The 17,907-nt window shown below is 39.3% G+C and overlaps 1 protein-coding gene across 2 annotated transcripts in view; it reads left to right on the top strand.

Annotated features, from left to right (window-relative positions):
- Window positions 1-17,907, top strand: part of r (carbamoyl-phosphate synthetase 2, aspartate transcarbamylase, and dihydroorotase rudimentary) — a 394,723-nt gene that overhangs the window by 113,053 nt on the left and 263,763 nt on the right. Inside the window, exons 11-12 of one of the 2 annotated variants that reach the window (XM_067157338.2) lie at window positions 6,963-7,031; window positions 10,662-11,079. In XM_067157338.2, the coding sequence (XP_067013439.2) occupies window positions 6,963-7,031; window positions 10,662-11,079 (487 nt within the window). The remainder of the gene's footprint in view (window positions 1-6,962; window positions 7,032-10,661; window positions 11,080-17,907) is intronic. The other variant, XM_067157339.2, reaches the window with a different exon arrangement.

Below are 17,907 nucleotides of genomic sequence, written 5' to 3'. Positions count from 1 at the left end.
TTATTGTATCACAACGTACAGACTACGAAGTAACCTAGTGAGTACATGTTCCATGTTTGAGGTCGATATCTTAAATAATTTTAGAGTTATAGTAGTTTGAGTGCAGCAGTTCAGTTTCTTTCTTTGAGGCTTGAACTATTACAAGTAACTATTCTCATTTTAGAACCCGTATTGAAGATCAATTATGATGTAAAAAGACAATGGTTTATTACAATCCACCTATTCAATACATAATTATGTATTGTGTTTTTACATCAGGCTTGAACTATCCGACCTACATGGGGTAGCAGCCTCCGTTCGGTGCCCATCGTAAAAGTGTTAAGAAATATACTTGTTATCTAACCATAGATATTAGACATTGGTGGGTAAACAGTAAATATGCTTACTTTACTTTGATAAGTGTATTATTTCTGTAATCTGATTGGAAGCAATTTTCAAGAAAAGTACACGCTTTTTTGTTCTTTTGTTATCAGATATCACTGTTATAAATGTAGTGGGTGATCTGTTTGAGATGTCAGAAAAGTAAACTGTTAATGTACTTAACTCTGAGAGCAGTTTATTGCAGTATGAGCAGGAAGGATGTATGTTTCGGGTGAGTGGAGTTTTTTGTACTGTAGCCACATGGCAGCACTAGTGTGCACGATGAACAAATATGGTGGTCACGTCACAACAGCGGTACGTGCAGTGTGTTGTGAAGTGCAAAAAAATTCTAGTGTTACAGGAATCCAGCCCCTCCTCCACCTGAGGACATTTTGAAATGGTGCATCATGTTCCTGACCAGCGGTCTAATAAAAGTCCATTTCTATATAAGTCGTCTCAACTTTATAAACCTGGGAGTTTGTCACCTGTCAGTGATGACATTGGTGGAGTGACCAGTGAGAAAAATCTATGGCCCGTTCTTGTTTAGCGGAAGAACTTGTTCATGCTGTCAATTCCCTGGATATGCTACAAGAATTTCTACTCCCTCAATTAGAGCAGAGCAGGATGGGATTCTTTCAGTAAGATGGCGTTCCACTCCATTAGGCTGCCGTTATGCAGACTTTCAACATCGCTGGTGCGGCCATGGTGAACACATCCTGTGTCCTGCCCGGACACAACACAGTCTATATCAGCACAAATGAAGTATCTTTGTTATAATAGGTTTCTGGAATTAAATTACATCGTCAGAAACATGTCTGGAAATGGTAGGACTAACTGGACATGATATGTTACTAATAATCGGCTGTTTCTGTGGTATTGAGAAGAGAGAATATACTTGACGTGACACAGATAGGTCTTATGGATACGATGGTATAGGAAAGGACTAGGAGTGGGATGGAAGGGGCCATGGCCTTAATTAAGGTACAGCCCCAGGAGTGAAAATGAAAATGGGAAACCACAGAAAACCATCTTCAGGGCTGCCAACAGTGGGATTCGAACCCATTATCTCACGGATGCAAGCTCACAGCTTCGTGCCCCTAACCGCAGGCCCAACTCGCCCGGTCTGTGGTATTGAGCGTCGCATTCAACTTTTTCAGTAATCGGTTCATGATACAAATATTATGTCACAGTGTTAAATAAAATATTTTCACAAGTGAATACAAATATTATGTCACAGTGTTAAATAAAATATTTTCACAAGTGAATTCGATTAATAAATTTTAAGGGTCCTTTTTCTGGCTGAGGAATATTTCCATATTTTTCAGAATGTTAAGTTACTGTGGATCAGTAATTTCCTAATTGAAGTTTTTATATTCTCAGGTATATTACAGGAACCTAAAGGTCTGCTAATGTGTTTGTGGCCTGCGGAACTGAACGCTTTTATTATGCCTAACAATGCCACACAGCAGTTATACTTCTTTGCCTGAGTCACTCTTTGGCAACCATTATTCACTGATGTGTTTACTTATGTTCCTGGAGAAGAGACAAAACCTCTCTGATGGCAAGAGAAGCTGATGTAACTGCGAAACATGTTCAGTTATTTTTCTAATAACAGAGAAATTGGTTATATGTAGCAATTAAGGCTTTCACGGCCGGCGTTAGAAATCATTTCAGCGTTTTCCGGGCTTGTAGGCCGTGGTCCAGGAGCGAGTGAATGTCCCGACGTTTCACCGAAGACTGCGTTCGGCATTGTCAAGGGTTGCAAGTAATCAACTTCATTTTCCGTATCAAAATTTAATCACTAAGTTTTACAAGAATTTTAAATATTGTAAAAAAAAAAAAAAAAAAGAAAAAAAAAAGAAAAAAAAATTATCCAGGGTTCCGACTGACTTCGATAGCAGCGAAGCTCTCAGTGGAATGAAGTGCTGTTGTAATTCCACCTACTTATATAGTGCAGGATACGGTACGCTGCTCGCCTATTGGCCGCTATGGTGGGCGGCGGTCGCTGATTGGCTGTTCTTCGGCCAATGGTTGAAGCGTTAGGGAGCCCGATGTGTGCTGACCTGCCTTGGCGGAGACAGGCAGCTGATCACCCGTTGCTTTCTTCTGGTCTGCCGCAGCTATCGTGTCCTATCCCACTGTTGGCTTTCAAGACTGGAAACCAGGCTTTGTTTACCCGTTCAGATTCCTCCTTACGGTTGAAGCTGTTGGTGTGCTTTAGGATTTCAATGGCTTCCCTCTGTAGCCGGGCGTGATAAGACACAGCAGTTGACAGTACTTCGGTGTTGCTGTACTGTATGTCATGGCCTGCTAGCAGCGAGTGTTCAGCGACTGATGATCTATCTGCTTGTCCCAGCCGGCTATGTCTGTTATGCTCCTTCAATCATGTGGTGATGCTGCGTTTGGTAATGCCTATGTATACCTGGCTGCAGCTGCACGGGATCTTGTAGACACCTGCTGTGGAGAGAGGATGGCGCTTGTCTTTGGTGGACCTAAGCAGTTCCTGGATTTTCTTCGTCGGCCTGTATATGGTTTTAACCCCATGGGACTCCAGTAGCCTCCCTATTCTGTCAGTTACTTTCTCGATATACGGCAGAAAGGCTTTAGCTGCCATCCGCTCCTCTTCTTTTTTCTTGGTTGTTGGACGTCTGGGGTGGTGTGCTCGCTGAATATCTTTAGAGCTGTACCCGTTGTAGGGCCCTGTTGAGGTGGCTGAGTTCTTCGTTTAAGTGCTGAGGTTGACAAATTCTCTTAGCACGGTCGGCTAGCGTCTTAATCACTCTGTATTTTTGTCATGGGTGGTGGTTGGACGTCTTCTGAAGATAGCGGTCTGTGTGGGTCGGCTTGCGGTATACTGTGTGTCCCAAGTTTAAATCGGCAGTCTTCATTACCAGAACATCGAGGAAAGGGAGCTTTCCCTCGTTTTCTGTCTCCATAGTGAACTCAATACTGGTGTTAATACTATTCAGATGCTGTAGAAACAGCTGTAGTTGTTCCTTTCCGTGGCTCCAGATCACAAAGGTGTCATCTACGAAGCGCAGCCACATCTTAGGTTTCAGCGGTGCGGTCTCGAGTGCTGTTTCTTCGAACCTTTCCATATAGAAATTTGCTATCACCGGACTCGGAGGACTGCCCATAGCGACGCCGTCTACTTGTTCATAGAAATTGCCATTCCACAGAAAATAGCTTGTCGTGAGGCAGTGGTTGAACAAGTTGGTAATGGTTATAGGTTATAGGCCTCCACGTTTTTAGATCAAGTTGGTCACAGCCTTTTAAGGTAAGAATTGTTCTTCCCTTTATAAACTCCTTGTAGAATCACTGCAAAACAGATCAGTGCAGACCCTAACAATGCAATGAATTTCCCTGCTTTTTCTGCAGATGACGTCGCATATAAAACATACTGATTTGTAGCAGAAAAATGTCTGGAATGCAGTAGAAATGTTAGCATCAATAATACTTGTACGCTAATGTTTTGATATAAAATTTTGGATTATTGGATTATTCTCATCTTTACCAATCATAAGGGTTGTTTAAATGAAACAAGCTGTCAACACTGCCTATAGTCATGAGGGAGGTGGCAGGACTGCATGACGTGGTATTTGTAGTAACAGCACAGAATGTGGTCAGTCTGACACACAGAAGATGGTTGAAGCTAGAATGGTGTATAACGGATATTTCCTGCCGAGTGCAATGGGAGCAGAGAAGGTGCGTTAGCCGAACATTGTACATGAGCTGTCAAGGGTTGTCAATCTCTGCGCTGGGTCTGTACTGTACCAGGAAATGCCTATGGTGTGGAACATAGTTTTGGTTACATGAATATTTGCAACGGGACGACTTGGACGTATATTTACAGTGTACGAGATAATGGTACGGCACGGAGCTGCGAGCAATGAGCGAGATACCTCACCAGCTGCAAGTATGCAGATGACGCAACTATCACCTGAACTTCACCTGACTCTCTAGAATATACCAGAAGGATTTTACTAACTTCTAAATATCATCGTGTAGCTCATTATCTGAATGTTAACATGCCATCATTTCATGAAAATCGGTCCAGGGATTTTCAAGTTATTCAGCTACAAAGAAGCGCATTTTTTCACGAGGAGAAACAGCTGACCTCGACAATCTGTGTAATAGGACAGGGTCCGGCAATGCATATTCAGTTACAACTTGCAACTCACAGCTGACACTGTCATGTTGGTCTCCGTGTATGGGTCTGCAAGAGTCGAACCCGGTAATCTTGTCGCGTAATATCTTCGATACAATCTTCGTCGTACTTGTAAAAATTGTATAGTATTTTGGAACTTAGAAAATTTCCAGTGTTTCGAGACGAACTTAAACATTTTACAGTGCTATTTCAGAACTTATATAATTTCTGCGATTCATAAACTTAGTATTTTTTTGTGCTAGAAAGTGAACGACTCCACCTAACTTAGTCTTGTGCTAACACTCTAACGTGATTTACTTTGAACTGTTATAGTGAATAACTGAGTGAACATTAAGGCTATTTTACGACAATTTAGCTGAATACTAACTTTATTCAGTGGGAATAATCCCTAATATCTCTTTAATTCGTGTGCTACTAATATTTAGGTAAGTTTGAACTAAACCAGACTTGTGTCACTAGTGAACTACATCGTACACTTCGTAGCATTATAGTCATTTGAACTCGTATTCAGTTAGAATCCAAACATTTATTATACATTGAACAAACATTGAATTACGTGTGTAAATAGTATAAACTGTGTTTCGAACTGTGCTTTTAATTAGTCAAGCAATAATTACTTTCTGCTAGTGACTTAACATTTTAAAATTGCACTTAGTAAAATTGTGCCAATTTGACACTCGTAACCCACACCGTCATTTGAACTTTCTTGTGTTCGCGAAATTCGTTAGTGACACCAGAAACCCTGACAGGGTGCCTTTTTCACCATATCAACCTGATGTTCAAGTCGGCGTGGGACTTAATGTGGTACATCGCTAGAGATGGTAAGTGTAACATGGTACATCGCTGGAGATGGTACGTGGTTCTATGGTGGACATCACAATATCGGTTGCAAAGGAGTTCCAAATGCTGTTCGCTGAACCGCATTTTCCAGTTTCAAGACTAATCAGGTGATTTCAGTGCCTTTACCAACAATCTTACAACAGAATAAACTTTTTCTCCAAGATTGTACTTTAAGACAGTGATTTCTTCATTTTCGACGAACTATCATTGCTGATTGGAAGTCGCACAATTCACACAATATTTCCAAGTGTTGGACAGTAATTACAAATAGAACACAGCAGATTAAGCAGATTAACTTTACGTTCTTTTACATTCTCAAGTGATAACTTTATAGAGAGACCATAGGAATTTTGAATTGATAACATTTTAGAGAGACTATAGTATTATTAATTCTCAAAGTGAGTGGTATTTTGCATTATTTTTCAAGACGAACTCTATGAACTTGATGAAAGGAATTATTAATTTTGAATTTAATTTATTACAAACATTCATTGAAAATTTATGATATTGCTGGAGTCAGGCAACATTAAATTCAACAGAAGATATAAATTTGATTTTCTATTTTCAAATTCAAAATAATAGAAGAATTATGCATTCTGTTTACAAGTTGAATAAACTTGAAATTTTAAAGTACCATCTATTACTTCGCACTGTGAATACCACTCCCTGTACCTGCTCCTGAGAACTGAACACCCCTTAGTTAAGTCTCATGCCCCTTTTCCTGGTGCAGTACTCAACATCGTGCACAGGGAACTGGGGTAATGGAGAGTGTGTTCTGAAAGAGGACCTTGTAACCTCAATAATGGGGATATGCCTGGATCACCTCATCCAGTACCACACGACTGATAGCATTTCGTGGAGGAAATAGTGACAGATGGCAAAACATGGTGGCACCATTTAGAGTGGACAACATAAGAGGTTGCGTCGTGTATGGAGACATCCTTAGTCATCAAGACCAAAAAAAGGCAAAGTCCTTTATTGCAGCTGGCAAGGTCGTGATGACATTGTTCTCTGCTGGTGGAGCGGCTATTGATCGGTGCCACGATCAATGTTGCACATCACTGCGACATCTTACAGAAATTCTGAAGGTCCGTTGAAAATGGATGGCCAGGGAAACTGTCATGAGGTGTGCCTCTGCTTCAATATGCAACACTGGACACACAGCGTTGCTTTCGCCGAGATCTCTCCCCTATAGTCTGCTGAAGAAAGCCCTAAGGAGTGAGCAGTTCATGGTGCTGGTGTAACAGTGGTTTAACTAAGAACTAGCGTTTTCCTTTGTCGAAGGTCTAGAGAAACATGTTCAGTGTTGCGATAGGTGCCTGAACGATGGGGGTGATTGTAGACCCAATCAAACTCTTGTCAATATAAAATAGTGTATATAGTCCAGTATATGTTTCATTTGAACAACCTTTATATGTTTTCTTATGACATTGAGTGAGGAAAAGCCATAGTTTCAATATTATGTTGGTGTGCTCAAACCATTTAGACATTTCATAAATACACAAACAAGAATTAAACATGGACATTAACATGGGCAAGGCTTCAAGCTGGAGCCCCAAGATTATCATTGAGCCAATTTGTGTTTCTCTTGCAGGTATTTCAGAAGTCTCATTGGTCAGATGGAGGCAGCAATACCAGGGGTTGTTTCAGCATAAATTGCAGAGTAATATACTGGAGTTTGTGTTGTGTGCAGTTGCTAAAACGAATACTAGGAGCTTGCACTAATGAGTTCATAACACGCTTGGCAATTGTAATGCGAGTGTCTGTTTTGGAGTAACACAACTAATCACTTTGCTTTTGGGGTGTTCTTTACTTATAATGAATGTAAAAACAAGGGAGTATAATATCCATTTGATTTGATCTACATGGAAACTTATTTTTAATACATTGGAATATAATCATATTTAAAAAATGTAGAAATGCAAACTTGTGGATCTCTGAAACTTCATTTTTATTATCATTATATGATTGAGTGGATATGATAATTATTTTACACCTTGGAGACTGAACATTTTAAATCATCTTCATGACATGACCTAGCTACAGTATCAGTTTTGACCATATCCATCAAGCAGGTTCTGGGTCTTCCTTCTTCCTCTCTTTCCACGTGCACTGGTGTTGTTCTCATAGGCTCCATCCTCATCATGTGGTCTGCATGTGTTGATGTCACCTAGTAGAGGTCTGTCTACGTGCCTCACTCCTACTTCTGGGAAGTGGATCTCAGTTGCCTTGTTATGAGGGTGCACGTTTTCAAAACAAAGATTTGAAATAATAAAAAAAAAATTAAAACACTCGTTTAGTTACACAACCAGAAATAACATACTCAAGTGCAACCATTTCAAAACTACAGTACACTGCAGAAACTGACACATTACTCAAGATTGAAAGAAGAATGAGAATGTGCATGAACAAAAGCTAGCAAGAAAGTGGACACTGAAGGCTAGTTTCTAATGAAATGGTAATGGCACAATCAGGAAGAAACAGATCTGCTCAGGACACCAGAAAATATGATCAGTGAACAACATCAGATGGATTACAGAAATCACTACAAATTACAATGAAAAATTTAAGAAAGCAAAACAGACAGAATCAAGAAACTCACAGGCGGAGAAACCAGACTACAAACCAAGATCAACAGACGGACGATGGGTCGGATGATTTCAGACGAAGAACGAGAGAATGAAAAGTATTGGGCTGATAGAAAACTGAAAAACAGTTTTGTTACAAAATTCACTAAAGTGGGGCTATAGAATGTAAATAATAATAATAATAATAATAATAATAATAATAATAATAATAATAATAATAATAATAATAATAATAATAATAATAATTTTTGTTTGCATTTCCTTTTATAAACTTGTTTTGAAGACATTGTGTTGCAGAAGGCGTTTATACAGTCACATAATTCAATGATCTGTTAATCGAGAGACAGATAATCGACTGTAGCTTGTTTTTTATCTGTCCTGTCTTGACTGCCCACCGTATCCGAGTGTGGTCTTCCTTAGCTATTGCCTGGCAGTGGATTTTTTCTTAAAAGATTTCCTTCCATGATTGACTTTCAAAGGTAGTCAGCCTTGCATGGAGCAAGCTCCAAGTTACAATTACGGTTGTTAACCCTAGAGGTCATTGTGTATTTGCTCCGCGAGAGCTATTTTATTTTGTTCAAGTTTGCTGGCACATCAGAGTGTCACCTCTCTGTCTGCTATGAGAGCAAAGTTGTTTGTGGACAATTATTATTATTATTATTATTATTATTATTATTATTATTATTATTATTATTATTATTATTATTATTATTATTATTCAGGCCATTCAGGAATCTTGTAAAGTGATGGCTAATGGAGCTCTGGTGAAGTCCTCATTGATAGTGAAGGCAGAAAAAGTGGAACTTGGTATGATGTAGCTGTTGGAAGAGTCGCATTCTGCTTTCCTCAGTAAATAGGAGAGCAACCACTGCCTTCTGGGTGAGGGAAGGATCCGTAAAGGCTAAGGGAAAGAAGCGTTACCGAAAATTCTCACGAGCCTTGAAGCGGTAAGGAACAGCCCATTCCAGGATAGTGGGCTTGGGTCCATAAACCAAAATAACTTGAATATGAAAATCAAAGGGGGGAAAAAAAAGAAAAAAAGACTGGGCAAGTTGACCGCGCGGTTAGGAACGTGCAACTGTGAGCTCGCATCCGGGAGATAGTGGGTCGGCAGCCCTGAATATGGTTTTCCTTGGTTTCCCATTTTCACACCAGGCAAATGCTAGGGCTGTACCTTAAGGCCATGGCCGCTTCCTTCCCATTCCTGGGCCTTTCCTGTCCCATCGTCGCCATAAGACCTATCTGTGTTGGTGTGACGTAAAACAACTAGCGTAACTAAAATGGAAACTAGCCAGACAGATTCGTACCAAAGATATTTGCTTTGAAAAAGGATACTCTTAATTGATTTTTTGGAATATTCGGACCATGTGATGGACTGGGAGACTTGAAGAAATAACTAGAGAAATGACACGATATCTCAGTGAGGAGAGGAGGTGGTGTTAAGACCAGAGATGGAAACATCTTGTTGAGGGAGTAAGCCTTGTTCTTGATTAAGATGACAAAGAAGAGCTTCTTAGAATGGTGTCTCATGTCAGTCAGAATGGATCATAATTGTCCTATTTGTGTCCAAAACACGAACTATCACTATAGTGCAATGCTGTATGCCCACTGACTGCGGAGAATGGAAAACTGAATGAAATTTTGCACAGTGTATGGAACGGGGACATCACGGTGGTAATGGGAGACAAGGCCTGGTATAGGGACACATCATGAGGTATATGGAAAATTCAATTCACTAGAGTCTAGGTTATCATTTGTTTGTGATCAACTGAGTTGATCCTAAGCCATTCTTCATCTGTAATTAATACCCTACAGATATATCTTTTGTTCGAATGAGGTCAAATACAATGAAACACTCTTCACATTTTTTCCTAAATACAGCATATGATGACGCATGTAACCCCTTTTCTTCCTGGGAGTTTTTGTCAACTCATTGTTCTTTGCAAGGAACAAACCCTCTTTTAATAGTTTTTCTTTCACTTGTATTTCACCTTTAATGAATGCATGAGTACTGTCTGTTCTAACTATTAGTAATTTAAATATTTCATCTAATATCTGATCATCATCATCATTGTCCAGCTCCAGCTGGTTTGGGGGATGGATGTTACTGCTCCACTTTCCCCTTCCCTTCCACCATTCTTCTTCCGTAAATCTGTTCCATTCCACAGTTCCTTCTTATTATCCTTGTCTTTATCAAGTCTGTCAATCTTGCTTTTACCTTCTTTTCTATCATTCATTCATTCCCTTTTTCATTGCCTCCATAATCTGTTTCGACATGCTTCCATTCTCCATTCTCTTTTCTTGTCTAAACCATCGTAGTCTATTGTTCTCAATTCGTTTTCTTTTTAAAATGGAAACCATTTTCTTTTCAGTTTCATTTTATATAACTTTGAAGTTGTCAGTTCTTCCAAACTAAGGCAAGATTAATAAAACTAGAAAATACTTGAAAATGATAACCTGTAATTATCATGTTTCATTGTTTCGTTCTTGGAAAAAAAATCCAGTTCTATCAAATCATACTTATTATTGTTGTTTTAAGAATTGTTGTAAAAATAATAATGATAATAATAATAATAATAATAATATTATTATTATTATTATTATTATTATTATTATTATTATTATTATTAACAATGCTGTCAATATGTGGTTATGTAGGAAAAGAATATGGTGTACCAAGCTCATATCAATACTGTCTGTTCCAGATTGGTAGCTCGATGAAGAGTGTTGGTGAAGTTATGGCGATTGGTAGAAAGTTTGAGGAAGCCTTCCAGAAAGCATTGAGGATGGTGGACGAGAATGTAATCGGCTTTGATCCCTACATCAAGGACATCTCAGATGAAGAACTAGAGAAGCCTACAGACAAACGTATTTTTGTAATGGCCGCAGCACTTAAAGCGGGCTACACCATAGATCGTCTGTACGAGTTAACCAAGATAGACCGTTGGTTCCTACAGAAGATGAAGAACATTGTGGACTACCAGGTTCTCTTGGAGTCTGTGGGCCAGTCACAGGCCAACGAACTGTTACTGAAGGCCAAACAGTTGGGCTTCTCTGACAAGCAGATTGCAACATTTGTGAAGAGCACGGAGTTGTCCATCAGGAAGTACAGAGAGGAACTTGGTAAGTAAATGAAGTGATCTTTCTTTATTCCAGTCAGAGGTGGTACATAGGAAAATGAGCGAATGTTTGCTGAGTGAAAGTTGAAATAAAGGATATGATATGATACACACTATTTTCAGACAGTAAATTATGCTCAACTAAATTCTACATGGAAAGAACAGAATTGTATGCATTGAAAGTCAGAAAATCTTTGTGCAGTGAGCGGAAATTATACAGATCAGATACGTTGACGAATCAAGTCGTAAATGACACTCTCTGGTGACAGTAAAATATTATTATTTATGAGTTTCACATTCCGTTTTGATTGGATGCACTACACAGACAAGAAATATGTTCCACCTATCAATACTTTATTATTTATTATGAACAGATTTACGTCGGTACCAGTTTCGGCCTTCATTGACTATCATCAGCTGGTATATTACAGTATTGTAGCCATTAGACATATGTCACAAGGTGTTATTATGATTAGATCATCCGGATGTCTAATGCGGTTAAAAATAAAATATTACATTATTACAATATATTCAATACTTGAATAGGTGGGATAATAAATATACTCCTTTTGTAAACCAAGTGAGATCGCTGTTTTCAATACGGAACAAAAATGTGAGTGATGGTTTGTAAAGACAGTAAAATAGCCGTACAGTGACTGTCGCAAGCTATGGACACAGAGAGAGGTCCATGTTGCAGTAAAAAGGACAAAATTGCATGGTGCTAGGAGCTTGCAAAGACAGAGTTTGGGAAGAGAGAGCAACAGCAGGGGAAAAAAAAAAGAGAGAGCAGGACAAACATGGAAACACAAAAACGACAAGGACAGTGAATCTGCGTATCTTGATAGACTGCTGACTTCAAATAGATGGACTCTCCCCTCATCAGTCATTCTGCGGAAGGGAGTGAAAGGCAGAAAATCCCCAGGGCTCTGAAATCGGCAATTACTATGGGCCCCCTTACTTCCTCTTATTTGTGCCAGCCACCTCAGGCCTCCCTCTCTTCTGACTCCGGTGAGGCATATCACTTCTCCCTCCCTCACTCTGAGGGAGTGGTTGCTCAGTTGTACTACCACAAGCTTCATCATTAGGGCAGCCTCCAACACTCACTGATTATAAGGTGGGAAGAAAGCCTAATAAACACAGGAAGAGGGGAGGAACAAAAATATGTGTGAATGCAGGTGGTAAAAGACTACAAACACACAAGCAGAACAGGATCCCAGTGGATCAGTACAAGTAACGGAAACGAAAAAAGAAATGAATTATCAAATCTCAATACAGTGGAACCTCAATTCTCCGTTTTTGGAGGGACAATAAAATAAAACGTACAACGCGGGAAAATGGAAAATCTGGGAATGAATGAAAGCAATCAGCAATTTGGCTAAACATCACAAAAATAAAATGTGTAATTATAACCTTACAACACTCCAAACCAAACCAAACCAAACCAAACCAAACCAAACTAAACCAAACCAAACTACAGTCCCAATGAGCCTTTGCCTGCCAAGCGACCGCTGCTCAGCTCGAAGGTCTGCCGATTATGAGGTGACGGTCGGTGTGACGAATCCTCTCAGCCGTTATTTCTGGCTCTCTAGACCGGGGTCGCCATCTCACCATTATATAGCTCCTCAATTAAAGGTAATCACAAAGGCTGGATGGACATGGAACCTCCCCTTATATCCAGGTAAAAATGGCTGACCTGGCCGGCAATCGAATCCGGGCCCTCCGGATGAGAGGCAGGCAAGTTAGACCGCAAAACCGGAATCAAACATCAATTACCGGTACGTGAGTTCAAAATCTCGATACTTTATATTCAGTTTTACAGGGGAAACTTTGTCTGTTGCACGTGAAAACTTCTTTCAGTTCAACAATTTTGATTAGTCAAACTCTTCAAAAAATCTAATAACGCCAAGCCAAAGGACAATCGACCACAAGTAGTTTTTAATTCTCTCATCTAATAAAATAAAGCACAGTAGATAAAAAAGCGCCCAGCATGATGGTGAAATCCCTTCTTTTCCTAATCTTCCATTGTAATTTCGTCTCAGGTTCGTAGTCAGTTTCTGGAAATCTTGTACCGCGTAAATTAGGCCTACATCGACTTTTAAAGGTTATGTTGAACTCGAGAACAGTTTCAAAGGCAAGTATCGATTCTCAGAAGTTCTCAAATGCAATATATTCAATTCTGCCCATCACTAATCCAATCAGGTGGAAAGAGAAAAGAAAAAATTATCAAAACTTCAGAAATGACTGTTTTTCGTGACCTTGGGCTCAGCTGGAAAGCGCGCTCGCTGCACATCAGTACGAGTTGGAAATCATGATGATAAAAACCATTTATTTTGTACATGTAATGTGCGTAAATAAAATGACTGCAGTTTTTTACTTTTAACACGAAAATGGAAAATTCCCAGTCTTATATTAGGACCAAAACAGTAACAGGCAATCCCAAGACCTCCCATGGCTTTTTGTATGTAAGGTGCAACATCTGTTCTGGTCTCGATAATATGGTCGTATTACATGTAACTAATCTCATTATTAGACCCGTATTGAAAAGGTGGATCAAAATAACCAACAAATTGTTAGTATATCATAACATGGTCGTATACGGTAATATTAAAATACTTGATTTGTGCAACATTTGTGTTAAGAAGGAGCAGTTTCGATTTCTGCCTGAAAGCCCCGTTATTATACAGTGCTCTGAGGAAAGTGCCGAAAAACCTGTTCGGTTATACAATAGAAAAAAATAAAAATACAAACATCTAATCCTGGACATAACGTGGACGTTTTATAAGTGCGAACATTTGACGAAACTCATTCCGTCTTCAAGTAGAGCTGTCGAAATGCTCTGTATCTCCTTACAATTATTGTGGCCGCTCTCCGCTTTATAATTTCTGACATTCTGTAAACAATACCACCCGAATTCGATGCTAAGATGGTCCCTTATGCAAGTTCACTGCCGATCACTTTTCCAGTACAGTACTTGCTCTAATTATTAACGCCAAGATCCATAAATATGCCATAGTTGCCCTTCCGTAAGATACAGTTTATTAAAAAATGCTTTATTGAGGATTTAGCGTTGATGGGACTGAAACTTCTGGACGGTTGATCCGGGAAATCGTTTCTTCGAGGAACGGACAATGTGGTTTTTTTATGTGATTTAATTACGACGCTCGTGGGACCACATAATTTGAACGCACGATCCGGGAAAACATAGGTTCTGGGAACGGATAATCGTGGTTCTACTGTATACACAGATTGGACCACACAATGGGACAAGCACATTGACAATGACTAGAAACTCTCCAGCTGTTCTTCTAGGAATTGGAGATGAAGAGATGAATATTGTAGACAACTTCCAGTGTTCTGTCCTCAGACAATATCATGCATCAAGAGATTATCAACTGTACTGAAAGCTGTACACTGTATCTCAAATACTTGGGATGAAACATTTCCATTAGTTTCCAAGAACAGCTTGTACAAAATATATCTGGTACCTATATTGGCTTATGGTCTTGGAGCAGCAACACTTACTGGATCTTCAGGCCACAGATATTAAGTTCCTCTGTTCTTGTCTACAAAAAGGTAATTTAAGGAATGTGACAGCAGCTTGGATTGGAGACCCTAGAAGTGAAGAGATGGTCTTGTGGAAAGAATGGCTGCCCACAGGACTCTTTGACCACAGTGTTCCAGGCCAACCTTGTGATGTTTGGGAGAAGCAGATTTTCAAAGACCTTGAAATTAGAGACCTAAACTAGTGTTGCATATATGAACAACATCTGGAGCGAAGAAATTATGGTTATGATGATGAGGGGGAACAGCTAACGGTTAAAGCAGGAAGTAAGGAGAAATTGAAGAAACTTACTAGGAAATTGAGTCTAGCAAAGAAGGCAGCTAAGGATAACATGATGGCAAGCATAATTGGCAGTCATACAAATTTTAGTGATAAATGGAAGGGTATGTATAGGCAGAAACAAGTTCCAAGAAGGACATTCCAGGAATAATTAATTAACAAGGGGAGTGTGTATGTGAGGATCTTCAAAAGGCAGAAGTATTCAGTCAGCAGTATGTAAAGATTGCTGGTTAGAAGGATAATGTCCAGATAGAGGAGGAGACTAAGGCCAAAGAAGTATTAAAATTTACACATGATAACAATGACATTTACAATAAGATACAAAAGTTGAAAACTAGAAAAGTGGCTGGAATTGATCAGATTTCTGGGGATATACTAAAGACAATGGGTTGGGATATAGTACCATATCTGAGGTTGTTGTTCAACATTTTACCGTATAATTTATAAGATTAGAAAGACTCTATATGTATTATTTTTAAGATTGATATAGGCTGATGATGCCCATAAAGGAGGGTGAAACATGTACCATTGACTTTTATGTATTATGTATAAATTTTAACCATATGAAATAGTGGATTATATTATATTGTATTGAACAGGTGGACTTATAAATATTGTAATAATATTTGAGACATACGTCAACTTCAATACGGAACCAAAATGAGAATAGTTACTTGTAACTAAGTGTTATGTTCCGAGCTGTCAGCGGACAGATGGCGTGGAATGACATTAGTAGACAAATAAGTTTGAGTGGCGTTTATAAAAGTAGGAAAGATCACAATATGAAGATAAAGTTGGAATCAAGAGGTCAAATTGGGGCAATTTTCGTTTATAGCAGGCCTTTCCAACTCGAGCACTTAGTGCTGGGGCGCACCAGCGCTGCACTCAGCAGCACCGTTCCCCTCCTTCCCCACCTACCCCGCGCAGTGGTCGGTGCATGTGTGCGTAAGAGACAGTACATTCATTCTCATTCTGTGTGTGTATGTGTGTGTGTCATTCTCAGTAGAATCTATTCGATAGAACAGACAGTGGAGCAGTTTGTAACTCCTTCGTTAAAAATGTCGTTTAATCCTTCATGGGTGGATTCATATTTTGTTCTCAATACCGAAGGGAAAGCTCAATGTTTAATTTGTCGTGTCGTTTTAAGCGTAATGGCTTCAATCATTCGACGACACTAGCACAATAAACATGTTTCCACCTATGATGGCATTGTTGGCGCAGCAAGAACCGAACAAATTGCTAAGTTAAAATCGGAATTGCCAAGTTCTTCAAAGATGCGTAATAACTTACTCATTAGGAATTGTTTTACATGCAATTTAGGAGATTTGTTTTCGTTTCTGGTTTTGTATTATTAGGAACTGTTTAGACTTAGATGTGCTGCTAAGAAAACACACCGGGCGAGTTGGCGGCGCAGATAGAGGCGCTCAGTTGTGAGCTTGCATCCAAGAGATAGTGGGTTCGAACCCCACTGTCGGCAGCACTGAAGAGGGTTTTTTGTGGTTTCCCATTTTCAAGTCAAGAAAATGCTGGGACTGTTCCTTAATTAAGGCCACGGCCGCTTCCTTCCTATTCCTATCCTATCTTCACCATAAGACCTATTGCAAAAAAAGCACAAAAGGTAATTATTTTAATTATTTTATCTCCCTATCCCACAGTTACTTGAACCCAACACTTTAGAAGGCGCAGTTCGAGCACGTTATGGGCTATTGATGTTCTGAAAATTGCAAAAAGTGGGCGACCCTTTACTGATAGTGAATTTGTAAAAGAATGTTTAATAGAGAGCTCAGATGTACTAGGTCCACGCTCTGTGGCTCACTTTGAGGCAATAAGCTAGTCAGAACAAACCATCTCCCGTCATGTACAGGAACTTACGTTTGTCTACTTATGAAAATCTTGGAGATTATCAGACGTCGTTACAAACTTTGCACTCTGAACTCAATTCCCGATTCAAAGAAATGAATGATATGGCACCTCAACTTGACATATTTATGACCCCATTTTCAGCACGTCTTGAAAAATCACCATCATATTTCCAAACAGAGCTGATAAGACTAGAGTGCGACGCAATCCTCAAGGACAGGTACTACCACTACGGCGGTGGTTTAATATCCTTTTACAAAGGTGTTCAACCACAATAATTTCCAAAACTTCAAGCAATTGCCTTAGAACTTATGTCAATGTTCGGTACAATGTATGTATGCGAACAGATGTTTTCAAATCTGTATTTAAATAAATGGAGAACTAGGACTTCTCTGTCTGATGTGGTCTTAGAGACAGTACTTAGAATTTCTACTGCCAAATCTATTGTACCCATTATTGGCAAATTAGTTGCCGCAAAACGATGTCAACAATCGACTTAAATGCTAAATGTACACATTAAGGCAAACGCAAAGTATGTACAGAATAAATTGTGTGTTTGTGTTCACAGAACTGTCATAAATAATACTGTTTTCATAAGCTCCGCGCTGACTTGTGGTTCTGCCTCTGCCACTTCCCCTCCTTCCCCCACCACCTCAACGGTGCTATAGCACAGAACCGGGGCTGCTGCCGGGGCCGTGGGAACACCTCAGTTGGAATCGCTTGGTTTATAGGAAGGGAAGTTAGGGACTGGAATAACTTACCAAGGGAGATATTCAATAAATTTCCAATTTCTTTGAAATCATTTATGAAAAGGCTAGGAAAACAACATACAGGGAATCTACCACCTGGGCGACTGCCCTAAGTGCAGCTCAGTATTGATTGATTGATTGATTGATTGATTGATTGATTGATTGATTGATTGATTGATTGATTGATTGATTGATTGATTGATTGATTGATTGATTGATTGAACTTAAAAATACAAAAGCATAAAGACAATCTCCATATCTTGATGCACTGTTGTCTTCAAATAGATGGACTTTGTTTTCATTGATAAAATATTGTTACACTAGTTAGTGTTGAATGATGAAGCTGGCAAGTAAAAATGAGCCTGTCAGGGATGGAGAAGAA

The sequence above is a fragment of the Anabrus simplex genome, chromosome 13 (assembly GCF_040414725.1).
Source record: "Anabrus simplex isolate iqAnaSimp1 chromosome 13, ASM4041472v1, whole genome shotgun sequence".
In the NCBI taxonomy this organism is placed as follows: Eukaryota; Metazoa; Arthropoda; class Insecta; order Orthoptera; family Tettigoniidae; genus Anabrus; species Anabrus simplex.
Note: the sequence above shows the minus strand (reverse complement) of the source record. Positions and strands in the feature narration are given on the sequence as shown.